This window comes from Fundulus heteroclitus, unplaced genomic scaffold (assembly GCF_011125445.2).
Source record: "Fundulus heteroclitus isolate FHET01 unplaced genomic scaffold, MU-UCD_Fhet_4.1 scaffold_304, whole genome shotgun sequence".
In the NCBI taxonomy this organism is placed as follows: Eukaryota; Metazoa; Chordata; class Actinopteri; order Cyprinodontiformes; family Fundulidae; genus Fundulus; species Fundulus heteroclitus.
The window spans coordinates 55663-79219 of NW_023396714.1; the positions used below are offsets into that span (position 1 = coordinate 55663).

Sequence of the window (23557 nt, forward strand, 5' to 3'; positions counted from 1 at the left end):
ACACCAGCGGGTCACCATGAGTGCTTTAGGAAATGATCGTGTAAACAGAGTGTTACCTTCTGACCTGTGGCTGGAACCTCAGAGCCGCGGACAAAACAGCCAGGCTGCGGGTATTAGACATGCCTGTTAGCGGGAGAAAGACCTCAAGCCGCGGGGAGACATACACTTATAAGTGTTTTCTTCTTTGCCCCCACACTGCAAAAAGGGAACTCAAAATAAGTAAAATGTTCTTGAAAGTTTTGTATTTTTCCTTGATTTGAGCAGGTAAATAAGACTATTTGCCAATGGAATAGGAGTTTTTGCACTTAAAATAAGAAAAATGTATCTCCATCATCTTAATTTAAGTGCAGGATATCTAATTATCTTATTTTAGGGGTAAATATACTCATCCCATTGGCGAATAGTCTTATTTAGCTGCTCAAATAAAGAAAAAAATACTAAAATTTCAAGAAAATTTTATTTACTTTTAGTTCCCTTTTTGCAGTGCATTCACTCATCTGCCGTACATTTTTACCTCATTAGCATCTTCGATATGTTACGAATTCCAGTGTTTAGCCGTGCTCGGTGTGTTTTAGGACATGTGATGATGTTCTCCTCCCCGCGCCGAGTTCCCACGGTTATAAGGGCATCTTGTTAGCCCCGTTGCAGCCTTCCACTCGGCTTAGCTGGATAAAGTGTTTCTACACAGCTCAGTCTCTTAGCACCAGCGTGTCGGGTCGTAAATGACACCGGTCTGAGTTAATTAATGAGCTGCTGGACACACAGGCGCTGTATTACTGCGGTATATGCTGCGGTGTATACTGAGTCAGTAGGTTTTAATATCGTGAAGAATGCATTTCACCTCGCTGTGTTGACTCTTGGGGCTAATGAATCAGCCAGGTGTTGGCTGCGTCGGCGCTGTCCGTAAACTAACAAGTGGGAAATCATAACTGGAACTTTTTTCGTATCGAAATAGCGCATTTTTTGTGCCGTGTAGTTTTTTCCAGAGGATTGCAGTCATCAGCCTTAAGCTCTGTTGTTGCATGTTAGACCCCACACTCACGTCTGTGAACCTAAACTGGGGTTTAAAAACAACTTTCCACTCTGAAAAAGCAGATTCTGGTCCATAAAAACAAAACGCTTTATTTTCTGCAACCACAAAATCAGACAAATAATAATAATAAAAAATGCTTGAGCTGTATGTCATTGTTTGGACAAACAGTTTCAAAGACATTAAGACAATTTCAAATATCCCCCTTTATGGTGTTTGTTTATTTATAATATATACACTGCAAAAAGGAACTAAAAGTAAGTACAATGTTCTTGAAATTAGTGTATTTTTCTTTGATTTGAGCAGCTAAAAAAGACTATTTGCCAATGGTAGAGATGAATTGTTCTTGTTTTAAGTGCAAAAATCTTATTTCAAGAAAAATTTACTTACTTTGAGTTCCCTTTTTGCAGTGTATCGATGAATCTGTAAGATAGTTTAAATGAATTATTATTAAAGGGGTCACAGCATTAAGTGTGTTGTGAAGGTGTTCATTTTTACCCATTTAACAGGTGATTAAAATGCAATGATAAAGAGATGAGAAAATAATTTATTAAAGAAAGAAAAAATAGCAAATAAATGTAGAAGTGAGAAAATTTATATATTGAGACCTTACACAAAGACTACATAACAGAATAAGTAAGTAAATACAAATGAAATACATAAAACGATGACATAAAAGGATTAATATAAAGGAATTAATCAACAAATAATAAATAAAAACAAATGAGGAAATTACTATTAAACAAATGACGACTTATTAAGTAAACCAAAAAAATAAATGTAAATATTTAAACCAGAGTAATGAAGATAGAGTAAATTAATGAATAAATAGATAGATAAAGCTTAAACTGGGGTTTATTTAGCTGTATCTGAATCTGCCTTTATTATTATTTTGTTGGTTGGTTTGAGCTTCTATTTCTGTATAACTGGATATGATCTGAGCCAAAATGTCCTGTAAGGGGCATTAAGATGACATTTTGAGTAAACAACATCAAAACGTGTTTAAAAACAAAAAATAATGCAGCAACCTTCCAAAAAACGGATACATTGAGGAAATATTTCTCAGTTTCTGGTGAACTGCTGGAAGCAAAAAGCCATTTGCAGGTTTCTGTGCAGTCCGCTGCGACGTCAGACTGAAAGGACTGCTTTTCATGTGCAACCCTTTCCGCACCTCCTTTCTGCCCCCCCCCCCCCCCCCCCCCCCCGGTCGGGGAAGAAGTGGCCGGGCTTTACGACAGCCGGCCAGACTGAGACCCACCGCCGTGAAAGGCTTTTTCCTCTCTTTACGGCCTCATAAATATATTGTTATCTGCGCCTGGGAAGTCAACGGCGAGATTTATTCGCACGATTAGCGGAGATAGTGAGCCAAGCATCCTGACTCATTAATTAAACACGAGCGAGCACTACATCCACCTTAATTTCCGATCTGCGCTCGGCAGAAGAGCCGCTTTTAAGTAGGCGATGAGGTATAGGAGTTCATTATATGTCGCTTAGGTGCATTTTTTAATTTTATGATATTTTTTTAAGCACCGGGATGCTGACACCCGGCTGAACTCACATAGATCTGGAGGCAGTTCACGTCCCAAAAGATTCATGGGCTGTGAATCTTTCTTAAATCTTAAATGGATCCCAAATCTGTAGTGCTCGTTCTTTCTGGGATCACTTATTAAAAGGCAACGAGGAATAAAAATCCACCTCCCCGCCCCCTTCTAAAAATAAATGATCAAAAAATATTGAAGGAAAATTACTCCAAATTCTCCAAAAGTTTTAGTTTTTTGCCGCTCTGAGCTTTAAAGCGGACCTGAGCAGAGTCGTGTCAGTTCACTGTCCCTTTGATCAGCTCAGCAAAGTGAATTTTCTGTATTTTTCCAATTAACCAGTCAAGGGGTATTAATATAGCTGCAATGGAATTAGGGCATCAGATGGTAATTAACCGTGCTGCGCGCTCACTCAGACGCCCTGCGTGGATGGGAACTCCGCCGCAGAGAAATCCCAGAGGATGGGAGGAACTTGTTGATGAAGGAGAAGGTCCCTGAGCTACATCGGTTATTTGCCCTGAACTAGATTATCTGAAGAAAATTACACAGATGTGGGGTTTAATCTCAGCCTGGTGGTCAAAAGTCAGTGTTTTCTCAAGATTTAAAGTTTCTTTTTTTGGTAATTAATAAAATATTTTCTATCCTCGTACAATCAAAACATGATGGATTAGCATAAACACTGCAATGAGGGAACTAAAAGTAGGTAAAACTTTCTTGAAATGAGTGTATTTGTCCTTGATTTGAGCAGGTAAATATGATTATCGGTCAACGGAATGAGGTTTTTGCATTTAAAATATGACTTACTCATCTACATCGTGTTATTTAAAGTGCAGTATTTCTAATTATCTTATTTTAGGGGTGAAAATACTCATTCAATTGGCAGATGATCTCTTTTACATGCTCAAATTTAAGGGGAAATGCCCTCATTTCAAGAAAATGTTACTTTTAGTTTCTTTTTGCAGTAAATGGAGTGGTTAGAAGAAATAGTGATTTTAGTCAGATTATTAGATGTAATTTAAGCATTCTTAAACTCTGTTTGGACCTCCTGGCAAAGATTTGTAAAAAGTATTTACATAAATTCTGTTTCATTACAGTAGCATAGTCTCACACTGAGGATGTTTCCATGGCAATTACAAGTTTTGTAATTAGGTCTGAATCAGTCGATGAGTTTATTAAATTATATATTTTTTTCCCGTGGTTCAGTTTCTTTTCACACAGATACGGGAAATACAGCAAAAAACAGGAAACAGTTGCTGCGTTCTGAGCTAGTAGATAACATTAGTTTGTTTCTCTGCAACAGTCAATTTAAAATGACATGAGAGATGTAGCAAATGATTTCCAGACGTTTAAAATGTTGCACAGGGCTTCATACTTTACAAGAAAGACGTCATGCTGCTGTTTGTTGTTGTTTTTGACTCTACTGCCTCATATTTAGTTAAAAATAATAACCATCCCCCCATTTCTGTGCTGATTTGGTCATAAGTTCTTGATCATCGCTCCGTCAAAACACCCAGTGACGACCTTTTTACAATTTTCTATCAGATAATTAGGTTGTTTTTTTTTTGGTATTTTGTGTAGTTTAGGATGTTAAGCACTCTGACAGCATCACAGATCCTCCACCATACTTAACAATGTGTATCGATTACTGTTGCACGTGTCCATCCGTTGTTTTCACCAAACCCGCCCGAGGTGTTTGTAGCACTCTTAGTCTCATCTGACCATGACACACATTTCTCGTTAAAGTCCCCGAAGAGTTTAGCCGTCGCCACATTTTAACTTTTGTGATGTTAGGACAGAAACGCTCCTTGATGACATGGCTCATAAACCACTGGTTTGCCGCTAGACAGTATCTAACGGATGCTACGAAGCCCATGCTGACCCCCAGAGACGCTATTATTTCCCGTCATTCTCTAACAATGAGCTTGAGAATGTGTCTTTACCTCTCGGGTGCCCAACCCCAGTCCTAGGGTGCTACTATGCCCTGAACTGTGGATGGATCCCTTCTCCAACACGTCTGAACCAAATGACTGGATTCCAGCCATTATTAATAGTTAATAATTGCTTTAACTATAGATATGGACAGATGGAGGCGAAAAACTCTTTTCTTCCGGTAATTTTCTCACTTGTAAAGATGTTCTCTTGTCTTTCCCATGTTGAGTAATGGAGAAACAGAAATCATCGCTCAGATCAGTTTTGAAATATGCATTGAAAAGGCTTTAGAAGTCACATGTATTTTAAATTAAGACTTAGACTTAGACAACTTTATTTGTCATTGTGTATGCACAGAGTGCGTACAGAACGAAATGTCGTTGCATACAGCTTGTAAATTGCAGTAAAATTAAATTACAGTATAAGGTGCAGCAGTGATTTAAAAGTGAACAATTTAAATGTAGACAATGCAGGAGAGTAAACAGTGTACAGGTGAGTATTTTTAAAACCATTTGTATGTGCAGAATTGATTGTGCAAAGGGCATTTGTGCAAGAATGCATTTAAAAACTAAGAGTTCGGCAGCATTTGTAATGTTGGATGGAGATGCAATGATGCAAAATGTGCAAATATGCGAATGTGAATAGTGGCACTAAATATTCCCCCCCCCCAAAAAAATAAATAAATAAAAATAAATAAATAAATAAATAAATAAATAAATATATATATATATATATATATATATATATATATATATATATATATATATATATATATATTCATCACTAAATAAAAGCTCTGAAATAAACATTTTTTTTAGCTTTTTCCTATAGTTTTGTGTTTGATTTTCTGCTGGTTCATTAAAACCCAACTAGGGTACCAATAAGAGTGGAGGGCACTTAACATTACAATCCTATGGGTTTTGTGATAATTAAGATATAAAGCACATCTCTCCGAATTATATGGCATCTTTAGGATAAAAAAACAAACAAACCCTTGAATGAAATTGTGTAGTCCACCAGGTGGTGCTCTAACCCTCGTCATTTCAATCCCCCTCCAATTAAAAGTCTTTAACAATTAACTCTGATGGCCTTAAAGTGGCTTTGCGACTTCTTTTTTTTGTTGTGTTTCAGTTTTCTGAGAAAGCTCCTTGGACTAAATTTTGCTCTCGGATTGTTTTGCAGGGTCACGGACCAGCGACACGAGAAGGTGCCGTATTTCTTCTTCGGCGACTTCAACTTCAGGTTGGACTCCAGGCAATTATTTGAGGTGAGTGTCCTCTGCAGCGCTCGCTTGCTGGGAAAGCTGCACGTCTCCCAATAAGTGCCGCCTGGAGTCATGTAGGGGGGTAAAGCGTTTGCACGGTACTCGGAGGGCGACGGCAATAACGGTGAAAGCGGTTTTAGTTGTGCACGGGTCCGCTCAGAGTTATGAGTCGTTAAAACGCCTCGCCGTTGCAGCCCCAGCTGTGTTTGCCAACTCAGCCTCCAAGTGCATTGTTATGTTACGGTGCCATTTACTCCTCTTTCCCCCTCCTCCTCTCGGTGCAAATGAAGCCAGTGAGAACTGAAGCGGTGCAGTTAGTCTGCATTGTCCATGAGTGGATGGTGGAGGGGGAGAGGGGGGGTGGGGGGACAAGTCATAAAAGCCCCCCCACAGACAGTGATATGTCCGATGATAACAGAGTGGGAGAGACGCTTGTAGGCCGATCCTTTCGACACAATGGCCCTCGAATCAGTGGGCCTGTTCAAGGTGTGGGCATTGTCGGTTTCAACTAGAGCCCCCATTCAGAGGAGAGGGAAGAGGAGGGAAAGCTCTCTGAATGGAGGGCTCAAATGCTCAAATCACCGAGGGAGCACTTCACTCTGTGTGGCGCAGCGGAGGAAACAGTTTACCCTCTGGCCACTAGGGGGACAACCAGCCAAGGCGAGCCGCGCCTCCTTCACGTGTTTGTCAGTCTATCAGGGGGGGCATTGATTCATCGCCTCAGAGTTGGTCCAGAACATTTGATTTTCGGGGCTGTAATCAGATCAGATGGACCCGCTGGGTCATATGAACGTTTCGTCGTTGCTTTGGAGATAATAAACACAAGTACGCCGTCCGCTGCGGCAGATGTTGGAGACACTGAGGCTATTCAGTAGCTAAAGTCTGCAGATATATGTCACCTGGCACACATTTAGGTTTACCACATTACTATTATTACATTGATATTTTTTATCAGGGCGCGCTGGGATAAGAGATGCGGTGTCCCACACTTTAAAGTCTGCAAAGAAGCAGCAGTTTTTATGGGTTATAAATTGATATAGGCTGAAAAGAAAGCATGATTTTCTTCATTAATCTGGTATTTTTGCTCAACTCATCCCTGCTCCTCTTTGGTAGGTAAGCTCTCGCCCTCTCTACAATATCCCGTTTCCACCTCCTTGTATTGCTGTTTTAGTGCTTCACTACTTTTCCAGGAATGTGCCAGGCTTGGGTCGCTGTTTTTATCTCTGAACTCTTGGTTTGGTCAAACCGGAAAGGTCGTGTTGCGTTCTTGCTCTGGCGCACGTTTTCTCCGAAAATGGTACATTTTGAAAACGGTCTCCAGAGTGGAAGGAATCGCACTGCAAAAATGGATCTAAAAATAAGTAAAATGTTCTTAAAGTTAGTGTATTTTCCTTGATTTGAGCAGGTAAATAATATTATCTGCCAATGGAATGAGTATTTTGACCCCTAAAATAAGATAATTAGACATCCTGCACTTGAAATAAGATGATGGAGATGAGTTGTTCCTATTTTAAGTGCAAAAATCTCATTCCATTGGCAAATCATCTTATTTACCTGCTCAAATCAAGGACAAATACACTAATTTTTACAACATTTTACTTATTTTTAGTTCCGTTTTTGCAGTACGAAAACATGAAAACCGTTATCTGCCTGTTTGGACAGGCAGAGGACACAGACAAATGATCCCGTTTTTATTGGATTGTTGTAGTGTGCACAGGGCTTTACATCTGTTTCTTAATGATTTTAACGAATGAAGCATAAACACAAAAACAAGAAAAAATACTCCTGCTAACTACGCCATCATCCATTTATTAAAAAGCTGAAAGTCTATCTTTATTAAATAGGGACTTCTACATTAAGAATAGTAGTTACATTGACAAAAATCCTTTGCACCTAGCAGGAAAATGTCAGCTCAAGACGCTTCTTCTCCATCAAAGTAGGCAGGGACTGGAAGGCTCTCGGTTCTGGATCGCTTCATTCGATGTCTTGGCACTTCCTTACTTTGAAATGGAAAGTTGGAAGATAAAACAAAATAAAAATTCACACCAAACTAGGAGATGTAGCAAAGCTAACAACACTAACGAAAACTCAAGACACAAACCAAATTGCAGCAAGTTGATCAGGCCTAATTGGGTGAAGATCCCTTGACAATCTGTCTAAGGAATCTATATTGAGTCCTCTGTTTATGTTCGTTTGATTGTTATAATGTTGAGTTCAGATTTGACCAAAAAAAAGGCATAACATTAACAGTTGGTGAATACTGTGGTCATCAGGAAACAGGAAAATTAAGCAAGCGTAAGGAGTTTGATGAAGACCAAACTCCAAAACTGAAGTTCTTGTGGGTTGTCCCCACTCTGCAGTGGTCAGCATCTATCAAAGGCGGTCCGAGGAAGGAACAGCACTCCACCAACCGTGAATGTTGTGTAACCAGTTGGACATAAGACATGTCCTTCCCCGTTAAAAGGGGAGTTTTCCTCTCCACTGTCGCTTCATGCATGCTCAGTATGAGGGATTGCTGCAAAGCCATCAACAATGCAGACGACTGTCCACTGTGGCTCTACGCTCTTTCAGGAGGAGTGAATGCTGCTTGGAGAGACTTGATGCAACCTGCTGGGTTTCCTTAGAGAGGAAACTTTATGACCAACCTGGAGGATTTGATTGAATTTGAATTTTTAAAGTGCCTCGAGATGAGATGTATCATGAATTGGCGCTATACAAATAAAATTTAATTAAATTAAAGTTGAACATTAATGACAACACTACAATCAAAAAATACTGTTAAAACGTAAATCTTTAACTATACACACTAGTTCCACTTGGGGAAACAAGAATAGGTCTATGTATATAGAACTAATGTTTAAACACTGCAAAAAAGGAACTAAAGGTAAGTAGAATTTTCTTGAAATTAGTATATTTTTCCTCGATTTGAGCAGCTAAATGAGACCATTTGCCAATGGATTGAGTATTTTTACCCATAAAATAACATAATTAGACATCCTGCACTTGAAATAAGATGATGAAGATGAGTTGTCCTTATTTTAAGTGCAAAAATCTTATTCCATTGGCAAATAATCTTATTTATCTCCTGAAATCAAGGGAAAATGCACAAATTTCAAGAACATTTTACTTACTTTGAGTTCCCTTTTTGCAATGAAATCTAGTATGTCCTGGCCCCTCTTTCACTGAAATAATTGATTTAAAAAAAAGATTAAAACGCAGGAACTGTGACCAGAAAGTGCTTTAAGGAAATGCCTTTGGGTGCCCCCTAAAACAGCCAGACTGTGGGACAACGCACAAAGCTGATGTCATCTGTCCAGGCGCTTCATAAACCCACGTTGAGACGGACCTGCCTGATCCGAGCGGAAACCCGGCTGCCAGTGGCCCAGAGAGCTGTGATGTCACTGATAAACAAATGGGCTGGAACCTCTCCGCAGGATGTAACTCACAGCTCGGAGGCCGTTTTAAGCCCTTTAATGACAATTAATGTCAACAGGACAATTAGTGCACATCCACTGAAGTGCTTAGCTGTAGATGGGCTGCTGGTGGATCGATCCGCCATACTCATCCGCAGATTGATTCAGACACGGGTGTTCGGCCCCTCTCTCTCTCTCTCTATCTCTCTCTCTCTCTCTCTCTCTGTGTCGGAGAGTCCATTTTTTTATTGCTTTATTGTCTTTGTAACTCTGCCTGGAACCAGTCGATTAAAAAAAAAAAAGCATAAAAATTCAGTTTCTTTGCCGTTCTAGAACAGTAAAATATTCGGTTGCATCTAGAAAATCATCAAAAGATGAAGTAATTCAATTGAAAAACCGAAACTCCTGTTGTACGAAGCAACATAAATGCAGCAGTTCTTTCTGCTAATTTTGATCATTCCGGCTTTAAGATAATTAAAACCCAGAATTCCTTTTCAGACAATTAACATTAATTAAAACAAATATATTGTACACTGACATGTTGGTCTACTGTAAAGGGCCCTGTCGCGTCCTCCAACACCAGCAGATGACGTGGCTCCCTAAATCACCACGGACTGTGAAAACCTCCCACTAGACGTCAAGCAACATGGATTCTGTGTCTCTCTGCTTCTGAAGCCTCTGAGACCTTGATTTCCAAGAAAGAAATGGCCTAGTTATAGTGTCCTGGGCATGTATATGTGTTCATAAGGCTTTGCTTTACATCACAATAGTTTTCCAGGCTGTTGCTTGTACACCTTGTCAGATGTTTTCCTTCCACTCAACGTTCTAGTGATGTGCTTGGGTGACCTTTGTCAATCACGTTTTGTGTTTTTTTTTTCTTCTTCTTGATAAGGGTTTCAGTGTCACGTCAGCAGTCTTCATCGTGGTTGCGTTGTCCTTAACATAACATTTCTTTCATAAAAAATAATTTTTATGTAATTTTCTAGTTACTAGAGACTGGATGCTGGGTCTCCATTAGTTGTAAGCCATACTTAATAATAATAATAATTAACTGAAAATATATCACAATGTATGTAATCAAGGTATATAATGTGGCTTTTATGTTTGAAATAATGAAGTTAATCTGTTTCAGTGATATTCTAATTTGTTAAGATGTGCCTGCAGCAGGAAAACTGAACAAATTGGCAGCCAGGTTTTCCAGGCGTTTGCTTGTACACCTTATCAGATGTTTTCCTTCCACTCAACGTTCCAGTGATGTGCTTGGATGACCTTCATCAATCACGTTTTGTGTTTTTTTTCTTCTTGATAAGGGTTTCAGTGTCACGTCAACAGTCTTCATCATGGTTGTGTTGTCCTTTACTTAACATTTCTTTCATAAAAAATAATTTTTATGTAATTTTCTAGTTACTAGAGACTGGATGCTTGGTCTCCATTAGTTGTAAGCCATACTTAATAATAATAATAATTAACTGAAAATATATCACAATGTATGTAATCAGTGTATATAATGTGGTGAAATGCTGAAGTTAATCTGTTTCAGTGATATTCTAATTTGTTAAGATGTGCCTGCAGCAGGAAAACTGAACAAATTGAACAGCGGGGATGATATATATCATATCAGTATAACCTTTCTGTTCATCATCAGTCGGTCCTCATCTCTCCTGCATTAACAGAGGATGGATGGTTCAGGGATATGTAGGGTTACGTCACTGGAAAGGATGTGGCTTCTAAAGGCTGTGGGTTTGTTATTGTCACAAGACAAATTCCAGGTGGCAAATTCCCGACATGCTTGTGCGCCGGGATCTGTAACCACAGACCTGCAGCCAGCCTCCCTGCCCAACCCAAGCAACCCCATTAATTGTGTCCGACAGAGGGAATTGGTTTCAATTGACCCCCATTCAGCAGCCCTTTGACTGGCAGACAAAAGACACAGCCACGTGGAGACTAATGCAGGGGCTGAGCAGCCTGGAGGTGGTCCAGGCCCCAGCGGCCTCCTCTTTCCTCTCCCATGGGTCTTATCATGCCTTGGCTTGATCACGCTCTGCATCGGTGCTGATTAAAACAAGAGATCACAAAGGATGCCTTTTGAACATGTAGTCTGAATCATGCACTCTGGGACGCTTCACAGAGCAAGCCATTCAGGTGCGTTCTTCCAAGATCTCATTGAACTTTCCCATTTCAGCCAAAATCAAGTCCGTTTTTAATATTATTATTATTATTATTATTATTATTATAGCAAAAAGCATTCAGATGGATCAGACACCACATTTGAAAGATATTTAATGGAGCCATTATTAGCCATCTCTTATCAGATAGTCTTTAACTTTGCACTGCAAAAACAGAACTAAAAATTAGTAATATTTTCTTAAAATTAGTGTATCGGTCCTTGATTTGAGCAGGTAAATAAGATGATCTACCAATGGAATAAGACTTTTGCTCTTAAAAGAGGAACAACTCATCTCCATCATCTTATTTCAAGTGCAGGATGTCTAATTATCTTATTTTAGCGGTCAGAATACTCATTCCATTGGCAGATAATATTATTTACCTGCTCAAATCTAGGACAAAAACACAAATTATAAGAACATTTTACTTATTTTTAGATCCGTTTTTGCAGTGTGTATGCAGATAAACACAACAGATATGTTGGTTTTGAGATTTTAACTCTCCATATAGAGAATCTGTGAAAACAAATCAGTTCTAAATTGCCTGTTTCACCCCCTTTTTAGCTTATTTTCATCAAATACAGATTTATTTTTGTTTCTATAGCTGCTTTTCTCATCAGATTGGAGTTACTTTGGTCTTTTATCACAGAGGATTCAAAAACAGCAAAAACAGAACAAAAATAAGTAAAATTTTCTTGAAATGATTGTATTTGTCCTTGATTTGAGCAGCTAAATAAGAGTATCTGCAAATAGAAAGAGTAATTTTACCCCTAAAATACGATAATTACAGATACTGCACTTGATGGAGATGAGTTCTTGCTATTTTAAGTGCAAAAATCTTATCTAATTGGCAGATTATCTTATTCACCTACTCAAATAAAGTACAAATACACTCATTTCAAGAAAATGTTAACTTATTTTTAGTTTAGTCTGTTTTTGCAGTGTATATTGCTCTTTTATAAATTTTCTGGCTATTTACTCTGTTTTGTAAACTCTAAAAGCAAACTCTTGAAAATATATCCAGTAACTGCTTTTCTAATTAATTGGTTGATTTTTTATTTCTTCATTTTTTTTAATCATTAGGAATGGCGTTAGGATGTGAAGCAATAGCAATACCTGTGTGCTCGTCTGGAGCACTCAGGTGTTTGTTAATACCAAGCCTGGATCGAGCAACACAGCAGCAGACCCAGATTTAATGACTGATCCAGGTATGGGGATGGCCTAGTCAAAGTCTAGGCCTCAGCCTGTTTGGAAATGCTGTTGTGGGACATTAACAGAGCTGTGGAGAAATGGATGTTTAAAGCACAACCTGTATTCTCTGGGTTTCAATAAACCCCATAATGTAGTTTCTGATACATAAATATACATTTTAGTTCTTTCCTTCTGGAATTTAGTCTAGAAATTACAGCGGTTTTGTGTTTCTGGGAGAGTGTCGGTATGTCTGGCATGTGTTCCCCCCCTCCCTCCCTCGATGTGGCCGTGAATCAGCAGCGTCGATGACAGACTCAGGGCCCCGTGCCCAAATTCCCAGTATATTTAAAATCCCTCCTAATTAAACTTAATAGAATGTAAATTTAATATCTGCAGGGATTGTGTGCTGCTGGCCGACTTGCTCCAATATAAGGATTGATAGAGGCCAGCGGGAGGGGTTAATTACCGACTTGATCTACCGTCGCCCGGACACGGTGCGGGGCTGTTTTAATTGAGGCTGATCTGTTGGGTAGATTTCATTAGGCTCAGCTGGCCTCTCACTTACTGGATTAGCATCCCCCTGTCGGCATCGGCAGGGAGTGCAGGGGGGGGCTGGGGAGGGGAGGGGAGGGGAGGGGCCGGTGCGGGCATCAATCTCCCTTCCTTTGTCCTGTGTCCTTTCTCTCGCTTGAGCAGCATGAAATTAAAGGTTGGGCCCTCGACCATCCCTGCTGAAAACGAATGCTGTAAAATGCCCTGTAATGACAGACCAGTGTGATAGATCATGCATTTTTCTCCCAGAGGAGCGTGCACACACACACACACACACACACACACACACACACACACACATACACACACACACACACACACACACACACACACACAGAGATATCACTATCTCAGGAGAGGAAAGGAGTTTTTGTTTAGGAATTAGAGGCAGATTTACATGGGTGTCACGTTTCAGCTTGATTCTGTCGTATGTCGTTGGCAGTACAGTGGGCAACTGTTCAAAAGCCGTTTTCTTGTATCTGTTAACTGTGTATTTGAAAGTGAGGCAGTGCAGTAAGTTTATATAGTGTTATTTATAGCAAATGCAATCTCAAGGCAGTTCAGTAAAAAAAAAAAAAAAAAAAGCAGAGCCAGTTAATGGACAGAAATATTGACTCCAATCGATGTAATCATCTAGACAGATTGATCCGAGTTGTTATACAAAGGCTGATGGCAGCTGGTGAAATGTTTTCCATTTTAAGGAAGTTTAGGCGATTGTGAATGTCATTGACTTAGCAGGAATCTCTCCTTCTGAGCAAGCACACGGCGACAGTGGAAAGGAACGACTCTCTTTTAACAGGACGAAACCAACTGGGACTTTATTTATTATTTGTTATTTAGGGTAATTTTACCCTAACAGATAATAAAAACACGACATTTAACATTAGAATATTGCATCTGACCAAGTAAAAAAAAAAAAACACTTTCCTATAGAAATGTGAACTTAATGAAAAGTATGTACTTGCTTAAAAGTTATTTTTAGAAGCTTCTTTTGATCTGAGAAATAAGCTTTGTCAGAACGCGTAGTTAAAGGTACTGAGATGAACCTGCCGTAGCTGCTTCTGTGGCTTTATCCATGAAAGAGACAAGGTTAAACACTCAGAGACATGGTTCAGTGTGTCATCAAAAGCCTTAGATGGAGTTTAACACCCAGTCGTGGCCAAATTTGACGTCCCGTGGACTCAGGGATGTCTTGCCAGTCCTTTTTTTAGTTTGACACCTTTAAAAGTGAAAACAATACATTTTATGTTAGAAAATTACAATTAATCATGAATTTACACAATTTCTGTGACCTCATTATTCTTGGAAGTACTTAATCAGCGGTACAAACAAACTTCTGTTGCTTGACAGTAACTTACCTTTTTCTAACAAATCTGTATAATCAGCTACAGTTGGTGTTTTTTTTTGTATTATTTCTGCTGCTGGTGTGCAGCAGGTGACGTAACGGTAAGGTAGAGCAGTAGGAGTCAAATGAAGCAAATGATGAACATAAGAGCTCAAAGAATGTGAATATACTAGATAAAATGTAAAACGTAGCGTTGATTGATTTGTCCGAGACATTCCGTACGTTTAAAGTCTGTCAGCGGGAAATGTAACTAAATGCTGGTTACCTTCAGCCCCAAGCCGAAAGCACCGACAGTTCATCAGTTCGATGATGGCCACTGTCCTGCCTGCTGAACCTAAACTTGCTAAATAAATTTGTAAATGCAAAAACAAACCCTCCCTCCCCCCTCTCTTCTATTCAGGCCGACTGTGACCTGCATGCGTGCGCGCCGCCAGATCCGGCTGGCTATAAATCAAAAGACAGTCGGTGTAATTAAGTGTACACTACATTAGTCAGGCTAATTAATTTTGGGGGCCATCCATCCATTAACCATCGGGCCAGCACTGATTGGGTCTCTGTACTGTGGAGCCCCTGACACCGGGTGGGGGGGGGGACCCCCCTCCGTGGCTGCTCCCAGATACACTCGCCCAGATGTACATAAAGGAATAAATATGCCAGCTTCCGTGTGATTTAGCTAAAAAGGGAAGCACATTTCAATAAACGGGACAGTTTTATGTATTAACACTTACCGGCCAATGCAAAGCGAGGCTGTATTTGAGTATTTCATTGCTGGGCCCAAACCGTATTGACAAATCTTTTTACGCATATTGCTCGACGCACTAAATCAATATGCTTTGCCCGCGAAACGCCAACCCTCCTTAACATCGTCTTAATTGTGCCGGAGCATTACGCCTCATCTGTTCACGACTCCGCCGCTGGTCGAGGCAGAATTATTAGCGCCTACTATTCATCCCATTCCTGTTTATTAGCCTCCCAGGTGATGCCTGGGGCGATATTTCCTCACAATACAATGCCGACATTTTATTTGGCAAGAAGAGTCCAATCTATCACAATGAGGGCCTATTATCCCAGTGATAACCCATCTGGATATAGAAGGAGACTATTCTCTCTAGACAACAGCGCCTGTTCTCTCTCTCTCTCTCTCTCTCTCGCTCTTCTCTCTGTTTGCTTACTCTGCTAATGAATACAGCTCTGGAGACACAGAGGAAAGAAAGAGTTCAGCAATGAGGGCGTAACTTGAGCGATACGGCTTTGATGGGAGCGCTGTCCATATAATTAAAACGCTGGCAAATGAAGAACAAGCGGTGGCTTCTGTTGGCGCTGCTCATTAACAACAGGGCCGTTTGAGCCCGGCGCCAGTCATGCTATTGCCATTGTGTGCCTGGGAGGGAGGGGGGCAACTGTGACTGGCAGCCAGGAACACCGTGTCGACACCAAGCCAGAGATGAGCGCAGAGCCTGGCACCAGCGGGGGCCCTGTGAGGGAACGTTGCCCCGTTGGCCCCACGGGTCAGGGACGCAACCCGAGTTACCCCTCGGTCCCTCACGGCTGCTTTATGCTCCAGCTGGGGCCTGGTTTCACTCCAAACAGCTAACCGGTCAATCCTCAGGCCCTCCCTCCGTTTTTTTGTGGCTTTTATGACCAAATATATTCATTAGAAGGGATTTAACTTTGGTTTAAATGCCAGGGCTGTCAACAGTCAACAGGTCCAACAATGAGTTGCCACTCTCATCCATAAAGAGGATCTGCACGTTTTTTATTTGCTTAATTGCATCGGCAGGTTTGATGATGTGGAAAAACTGTAAAGCAGTTCAAGATTGGCTGAAGATGGGGATACACAAGAGCTTTAAGAATCCCCGGTTTGTACTTAATAGGTTTTAGATTTCTGATAAATCGGCACGGCAGTAGAAGCAGTGTACTATATCTTTTTTTCTTCATAGTAGGTACACCTGGTCTGGGGCTCTGTTAGCTGTGACATCATCCAGAGAAGACGGCTCACCCGCTATTATCATCTAATGTAGAACAGATTACTGGATCAATGTGTGCTTCTGTGCTTTTTTGTCTCTCTTGTTGTGTCTCTGCTCTGTCTTCTGTAACCCTCAAGTCGGTCGAGGCAGATGACCGTTCATACTGATCATGGTTCTGGTTCTGCTGGAGGTTTTCCTTCCCGTTAATGGGGAGTTTTTCTTCCCACTGTCGCTTTATGCTTGCTCAGTATGAGGGATTGCAGCAAAGCCATGTACAATGCAGACGACTCTCCCTGTGGCTCTACGGTTCCCCAGGAGTGAATGCTGCTTGTCGGGACTTTGATGCAATCAACTGGTTTCCTTATATAGGACATTTTTGACCAATCTGTATAATATGATTGATTTTGACTTTGTAAAGTGCCTTGAGATGACATGCTTCATGAATTGGCGCTATATAAATAAAATTGAATTGAATTGAATTGAATATAGCAAGCCCAATGGTTGAATAATAGTGCACTTTAGGCAAGGCGTTGTTATTTTTATTCTACATTCGTGATATCAGGCCTCGTTTGCATTAACCATGTGAAACCTGATAGAATTAAATGTAAGCTAATAAATACGCTATCAGATCTTGAGACGATCAGATCTCATCTCAGTAGGTGTCATCTAGTATTCAATAAGTGTCACAATTGGTGGCTTTTAGCTTAAAACCGTTATTGAGGTTATTAATGTATTCAGTTTTGTCTTGAATTAAAATTTTTAGTCATTCTAAAAAACTTATAGTTGTATTTATTTTTTTAAAGGTATCTTATACTTATGTTTTGGACACTACAGGAAACAGGATGAGTGATTGAAAAGTTTTATATTAAAAGTAAAAAAAAAATTGTAAAAGTGAAATCAAGAAATGAAAAATAAAACCATAAAGTGCTGGTAGTAGTAGTAGTAGTAGTCGTTTGAGTCTTTACTGTTTTGCAGCCCCTCAACAATTATGGAAACAGGAATATTTTGCCGTGTCTGACACAACAGAAGTTGATTCTGTTATCAATTAGATACATTTCATTTGGTTTCTCATATAAAACGGGGAAAATGTATAAAAAAAGTCCCTTATTTGCTTCTTTTGTTCAGCTCAACACATGTTTAGTTTATAGCAGTGTACTTCAGTATGCAGTGCAATGCCAGATAAAGTATTGCTTTCAAACAATGGTGGAAAACATAAATATCAATTGTACAAAAATATTGCGAAATTTACAAAGGCTGACATAGAAGAATCTGTTCGGAAGTAAAAAAATGTTTACAACGGGTTTAAAGAAGGCATAATTAATTCAGATGTGTGGTCTGCTTTCTTAAAATTCACAGAAACGTGCGTCTGCGCAAACTTTATTCATCTCTAAAATCTAATCATAGACCAAAAAGAATCTAATCAGTTCACAAATTCGGATGGATCTTCTTTTTAAGTTTCTCAAACATTGCTTTCTTAACGGAGCAGGTTGTGGATAAATCATTATAGAGTCAAGTTTAGCTGATGGCTTGTTTTGCTTTTTAATATTCATCTCGATTCAATCTTTCAAGTGAGTGGGGAGAGCGGGCGGTGCCTAACAGCGACGCTCTTATTTACTGTAGATGAAAAGTGGCATAAACTGTGAGGGATAGGGATCTCTTTGTGCCTGGTACATAGTGTCTGACTTGTATGATGTCAGTCTATTTTTGACTAATGCAGTCCTCAGCCTTTGTGAAGCGGAGCGCTATAATTGTTCCCTTCTGAAGGATGGAGAGGCTCCTCAGATAACACACGCTGTCCCCCGGGACGGCCGTGCACAAACGCTCACCACATGTACAATTAATTCTGCCATTATAGGCATCCTCAGCCTGCGATGATGCACAAGCAGAGTGAGCTGATTGTATTGTGTCCTGCACACGTGTTGTGTTGCTTTCTCACTTAAAATCTGAATAAAAGTCTCAGAACGGTTAACAGTATTGTGTAGAAAATGTCCTTTACAGATAAAAAAAACTGAAAAGTGTGGCAGGCATTTGTATTCAGCCCCCTTTAGTCCTTTAAACATTATATCTCTTAATAAAAGCTGTGAACAGAACAACAATAATAATAATAATAATAATAATAATAATAATAATAATAATAATAATAATAATAATAATAATATTTATTTGTCATAGAGGGAAACTCTGGAAGAAAACTTGTTTGTTTGTTTCCTTAGAGAGGAAACTTTCTGACCAATCTGTATAATCTGATTGAATTTGACTTTGGAAAGTGCCTTGAGATGGCATGTTTCATGAATTGGCGCTATATAAATAAAATTGAATAGAATTAAAGTTTGAGGCTTTATAAGATCCTGAGACTGGGTCAAAGGGTTAGTACAGCTGTTGAATCGATTTAATCGATCAATTCACATTTACAATTTTTTTAAGATAACTTTTTGGGAAAATCAGGATTTTATTTAGCAAATCCATTCATTGGGCTTCCATGAAGAGAATAGCAGCAATGCTGAATATATGCTTAGGACATATATTGTCAAAATATTGTAATGAGGAATCTTTTTTTCCCCCCGTAATACGAAGCACTTTAATTTACGTATTTACTTATTCTTTAAATTAGTTTGAAGTTACACAAGTGAAGTGAAGCCTGTTCTTAGCTCATTGTGTAAAACGACTAGCAGCAAACATTTTGTTATATCCTCATTTTGTACAACGGCAGGGCCGCCATCTTGTTTCACAGCTTGGATTTAGTCGCACTTTGAATTCAGGTCAACTCCCAGGTGAAAAGTTTTTAAAATAATTTAATTTTTTTTTGTCAAATGAAAAGGAAGGGGAAAAAATCCCTCACTCAGAGTTGGTATATAATAAAATCTGGGATTTTATTTTTAAGCCATATCGCCCAACCCTACATCACCATTTTTTCCGAATTTCATTTGTTTCTTTAAATTACTTTGTGGTCTTATGCTGTTTTGTGTTGCTGTATCACACTAAACCCTCATAGTTACCCATCCTAAGTTTAGGTCACAAACACTTTGCTGAAGCAGTGGATAAAGGCGTCTAAACTCACAACATTCAGAAATATGACACAACTTAATGGGTTAACGGCTTTTTTGTTCCACTTTACATTTTTATTTTCTTGACATTCGGGAGGATCACTCAAAGAGGCCGGAGCAGAGTGACGTTCCTCCAAAACGGCTCATTGTGACACCGCTGTAAACCCACTGTTGGCACCGCTGGCTTTTAAACCACTCTGCCCGCTGACGTTAACACTCGCCAGGCCCCGCTCACACTCGCACACAAGCATCCCATCATATTTAAGAGGGCCTATTAAGGGCCGCATTGAGAATTCATGGGTCTCATCGCGTGATTTATCTGCGGCGACCATGCTGCCGGGCCCTTTCAGAAGGAGTGGCCGCGGGTTTTTTGTCTTAGAGGAGGCATAGACAATGCCTTTTGGGTTCATCCCTCCTTAAAAGGGCCTCCTTCTTTTGGGGTTGGCCGGTGGGAGCCGGGGCTGGCCTAACATCTGTTTGTGTCCAGAGCCAGGCGGGACCGGAGCACAGCGCACCCCGGCGGGCCCCCTTCTCCTCTCTGCGGGGGTCTTTGTTCCCGATTTCATGCTATCACAGCGGCAGCATGTTTTCCTGTGCGGAGCTGTCAGGGGCATAAAGGGCCCTGAGTGGGGTCACATCAAGAGGGATGGGCATGAAAAATTGGTAAAATGTATCACAAAGCCCACCCACTAGATGGTCGCCTAGCCTCCCCCAACACTCTCGGTCTCTCTCTCTCTCTCTCAGCCTGCTGGACGAGCACATCATTTGGATGAAATGGTGTAAACAAATTAAAAGCTCCTTCTCAGGAGGAAGCGATGCTCTTTGTGGGGAAGGAGGGTTTCTTTAACTCCCCCTGTCCCAGCAAATGAATCCGGCCTCCCTGAAAGCCATCATCTCTTCTGTACCTTCTCAATACGGGAGAATAAAAAGTACTTTTCATAATAATACAAAGGTTGATAAATCCTGCCCTTCTCCGTTTGTGCTGCGCCGACAAATCTCCGTCTTTTTTTTTCCCCCCCGAGGCAAACAGAAGTAAGTTTATTGAATGCCAGCATAATGAACTCGGCGTACTCTCACGCTTATTGGACCATCGCTAATCACAGATTGGCTCTTCGATGTTCTGTAATTGACTCAGCAGCAACAGATTGCCTCGCTGTATGTTTCCTTTAATTGATTCCCACTTAGAGGTGCGGCTGAAAAAGTAAATTCAATGAGCGCGCACCGTTCTCAGGCGCTTAGGACGTGTTTATTTTTCCATCAATGACTCTCTTTTTTGGCTACATTTAAAAGCAAATCATCATTTATGCGGCTTTTCCTTCCTTTTTTTTTTTTTTTTTTTAATTGGTGGTCCAGCTTGTGCTTCACAATATTAAGTTTCGTGTCAGAAGCCAAGAAATATGTCAAAGTAAACAAACAAAAAAGCAGTAAAGGTAAAAAAAATCTGTGCACCAGGCATAAGAAATACAGCATGAAGTTGCAAAAAAAAATAAAAAAATGTTACATTTAAAACGCCAAATTCGTAAATCTGTGTTTCCACCCGGGAGAAAAAAAGTGATAGGGAAGACTGCAGCTCCAGTTTCAGTTTAAATAGTGAAGATCTGTGTCATTTTTTTTTTTTTATCCAGTGAGGGATGAAGGAGTTTGGAGACCTAACAAACCGGCTCCCTACTCATTTAAAAGCACGCCCTGTCACAATTGGCCACTGTGGTATTTAACTTCTTGCAACAAAATGCAAAATGCTAAATTTATGGCAGCCTTCAGGTACATGCAACGTCCAGCATCGGGCATAACCAGGCTGTGTTTTACTCACCAGGGTCAAACTTGACTGCAGAAATGTAACCATCACCTGCCCCCCAGAGCCAACAGGTGGTGTGAAATGCTGACATTCAGCCGGACTGCAGCTTCAGTCAAACATTCACTCCTTCCTTTGGCTCAGACGCAGAGAAAACAAAGGCTGGAAAGAGAGCGGTACTTCGTTTATCACAGTTTGTGGGCGTCAGCAGATGTTTTAAACTGACAGAGGGACATTAAAAGTAAAATAAAGTATTTTCCTGCCTGATAAAACTCACAACCACCCACAGTTGCCTCCACTGGCAACCCCCTGCTTGGGTCGTGTCTTCCCTTGAATCCTGACTAAATCTCAGACTCCTGCAGAGATGCATCAACGGGGCTTTTCCACATAATAATCCATTTTCAACACCTTTTGAAGTGTGACCTGTTGATTGCAATTTTACTTTTTTCCTTAGGAAAATAAATCAAATGTGCAGCAGGTTCTTTGATAGACGTATTAGTTTTGAATCAAACATAAAATTAAGTACGACAGAAACACCCCCCACCCCAAATCCATCATTTTCATGCTTTTGTTGACAGATGTTAGTGAGGATTATTAGATTTTATGGACCTCATAAACAATAGAAAAGTCATATTCTCAGCCTTTGACCTGCTTATTACCCATCAGAACCAATAAAGAGGTGACTCCATTTGTTGCATCTCTGGTTTCCTACAGAGAAACTGTGTATGGTGCGTGAGAAGAAGCCCGGCCCTCCATACCCGTCTATACTTCCGTATTTTCTTGCACAGATGATCATCTGTGCACTCACTGCCCTCTTTCTCCGTTTCGCCAACGGAGGAAAAAACAAATTGGTTGTGTATTTGGCGACAGGATTGAAGACGTTGCAATTAGGACCTAACTCTGCTCAGAGAAGTGTTTCCCACCTGGACCATTCCTTAGTTCTTCTGACTGAAATATGACTGTATTTGGCTTTTAAATTTGCCGCCGAGTTTGTTTTTCCTCGTTCTCTGGGACAACAGCTCCCTAGTAAACCCGAGCAGTTCAAAAGAAAACACAGTTTACCCATTTTGTAACAATCGCAGCGACCATATGGCTCCTGGACAATGTAAGGCCCCCCCCCCGGCCTCATTGAGAGGTTGGGAGAAGCCGGCGCGTTAAACAGCCTCGCAGACATCTGCCGCGGTTGGTTTTTCAAAGTGCTGACTTAAAGTGGCACGGGAGGTTCCTCAGATTAAATCTCTCATTAGGTTTTCTTTGTACAGGTGGCAGTAATGTGTCAGGAACCTTGCCTGAGACAATTGCTGGGACTGATATGCCTCAGGAGAGCCCGCCCTCTTTTTTTTTTTTTTTTTACTGCTTTACACAGAGGGACGGCCACAAAGAAGCATCTGGTGGCCGTTTTTTGTTTTTTTTTTTCTTCCTGTGGGGAAAGCTTTTTGCTCGGCCTTTGTGTCCACGTCTTGTCGGGAGCATACGTGGGAGAAATATAATCAGAGATCAGGAGCTTATGGGAATTTCTCTTCCTCGGGACGTCTTCTTTAAGCCTCTGTAGTTTTGCTCGTCGGCAACTTCGCTGAGGGTTTCGCAGGAGGAAAACCTCCGAGCGGCTCTGACTAAGAGCTCAGATGGGTGGTGCGTGCTTGTGCGTGTGTAGCCCCCCTTGAATGAAAGGAGGTCGGCGGGGTCAAAGTGATGAATTTTTATAGGCCTGTTCTCTATGTTTCAGGCCTGTCCCTTTCTCTGCGCGCTGCACTGCCTCTCAAAGACAACCATGCAGGGCAATTTGTCCTGCAGGGCTCTGCAGAATGGGCCAGCAGAGGAGTTAAATGCCCGGGACACACACACACACACACACACATTCAGGTTCCCCTCACACACACAACCTTTTCGTCCTGTTGTCTTGAATGATTTGTGGGCCTGTCCATTATCCATTTCGAGAGGGGACAAATGCTTTTGGTGGGATTCTGAAGGTAAAGGCGGAATGGCGGGCCTCGGGCCCTCGCCTTTTTTTTGTTTTTAGAGAGGTTTCCCAGATGTTGTGATGCACAAGATAAATAGGGCACATTAGCGCTGTTGCTCACGCCCTCTTACCTCGCCGAGCCTGGTTTCGGCGAAGGCGTGGCGAGTCGGCAGACCTCCTACGATGCGAGCGCACGGAGCTTCATGGGAAGGGGCTAGCGGCAGCGAGGGGTTTACCGGGGTCAGCTGCTGACCAGCAGGTCACTCAGAGTCTAACGCTGCGCTCGATGCCGTCTCCTCCGTGCTGAATCCCCACCGAACTGCGTGTCCATAATGACTCCGCTGTGTTTGGAGGCATTAGGTTAGCT

The 23557-nt window shown here is 40.8% G+C and overlaps 1 protein-coding gene across 1 annotated transcript in view; it reads left to right on the top strand.

Moving 5' to 3' along the window:
- The window catches only part of LOC105926161 (inositol polyphosphate-5-phosphatase A), a 93493-nt gene that overhangs the window by 18991 nt on the left and 50945 nt on the right, over positions 1-23557 (top strand). The window contains exon 4 of the mRNA XM_036130234.1: positions 5629-5764. Within this exon, the coding sequence (XP_035986127.1) occupies positions 5629-5764 (136 nt within the window). The remainder of the gene's footprint in view (positions 1-5628; positions 5765-23557) is intronic.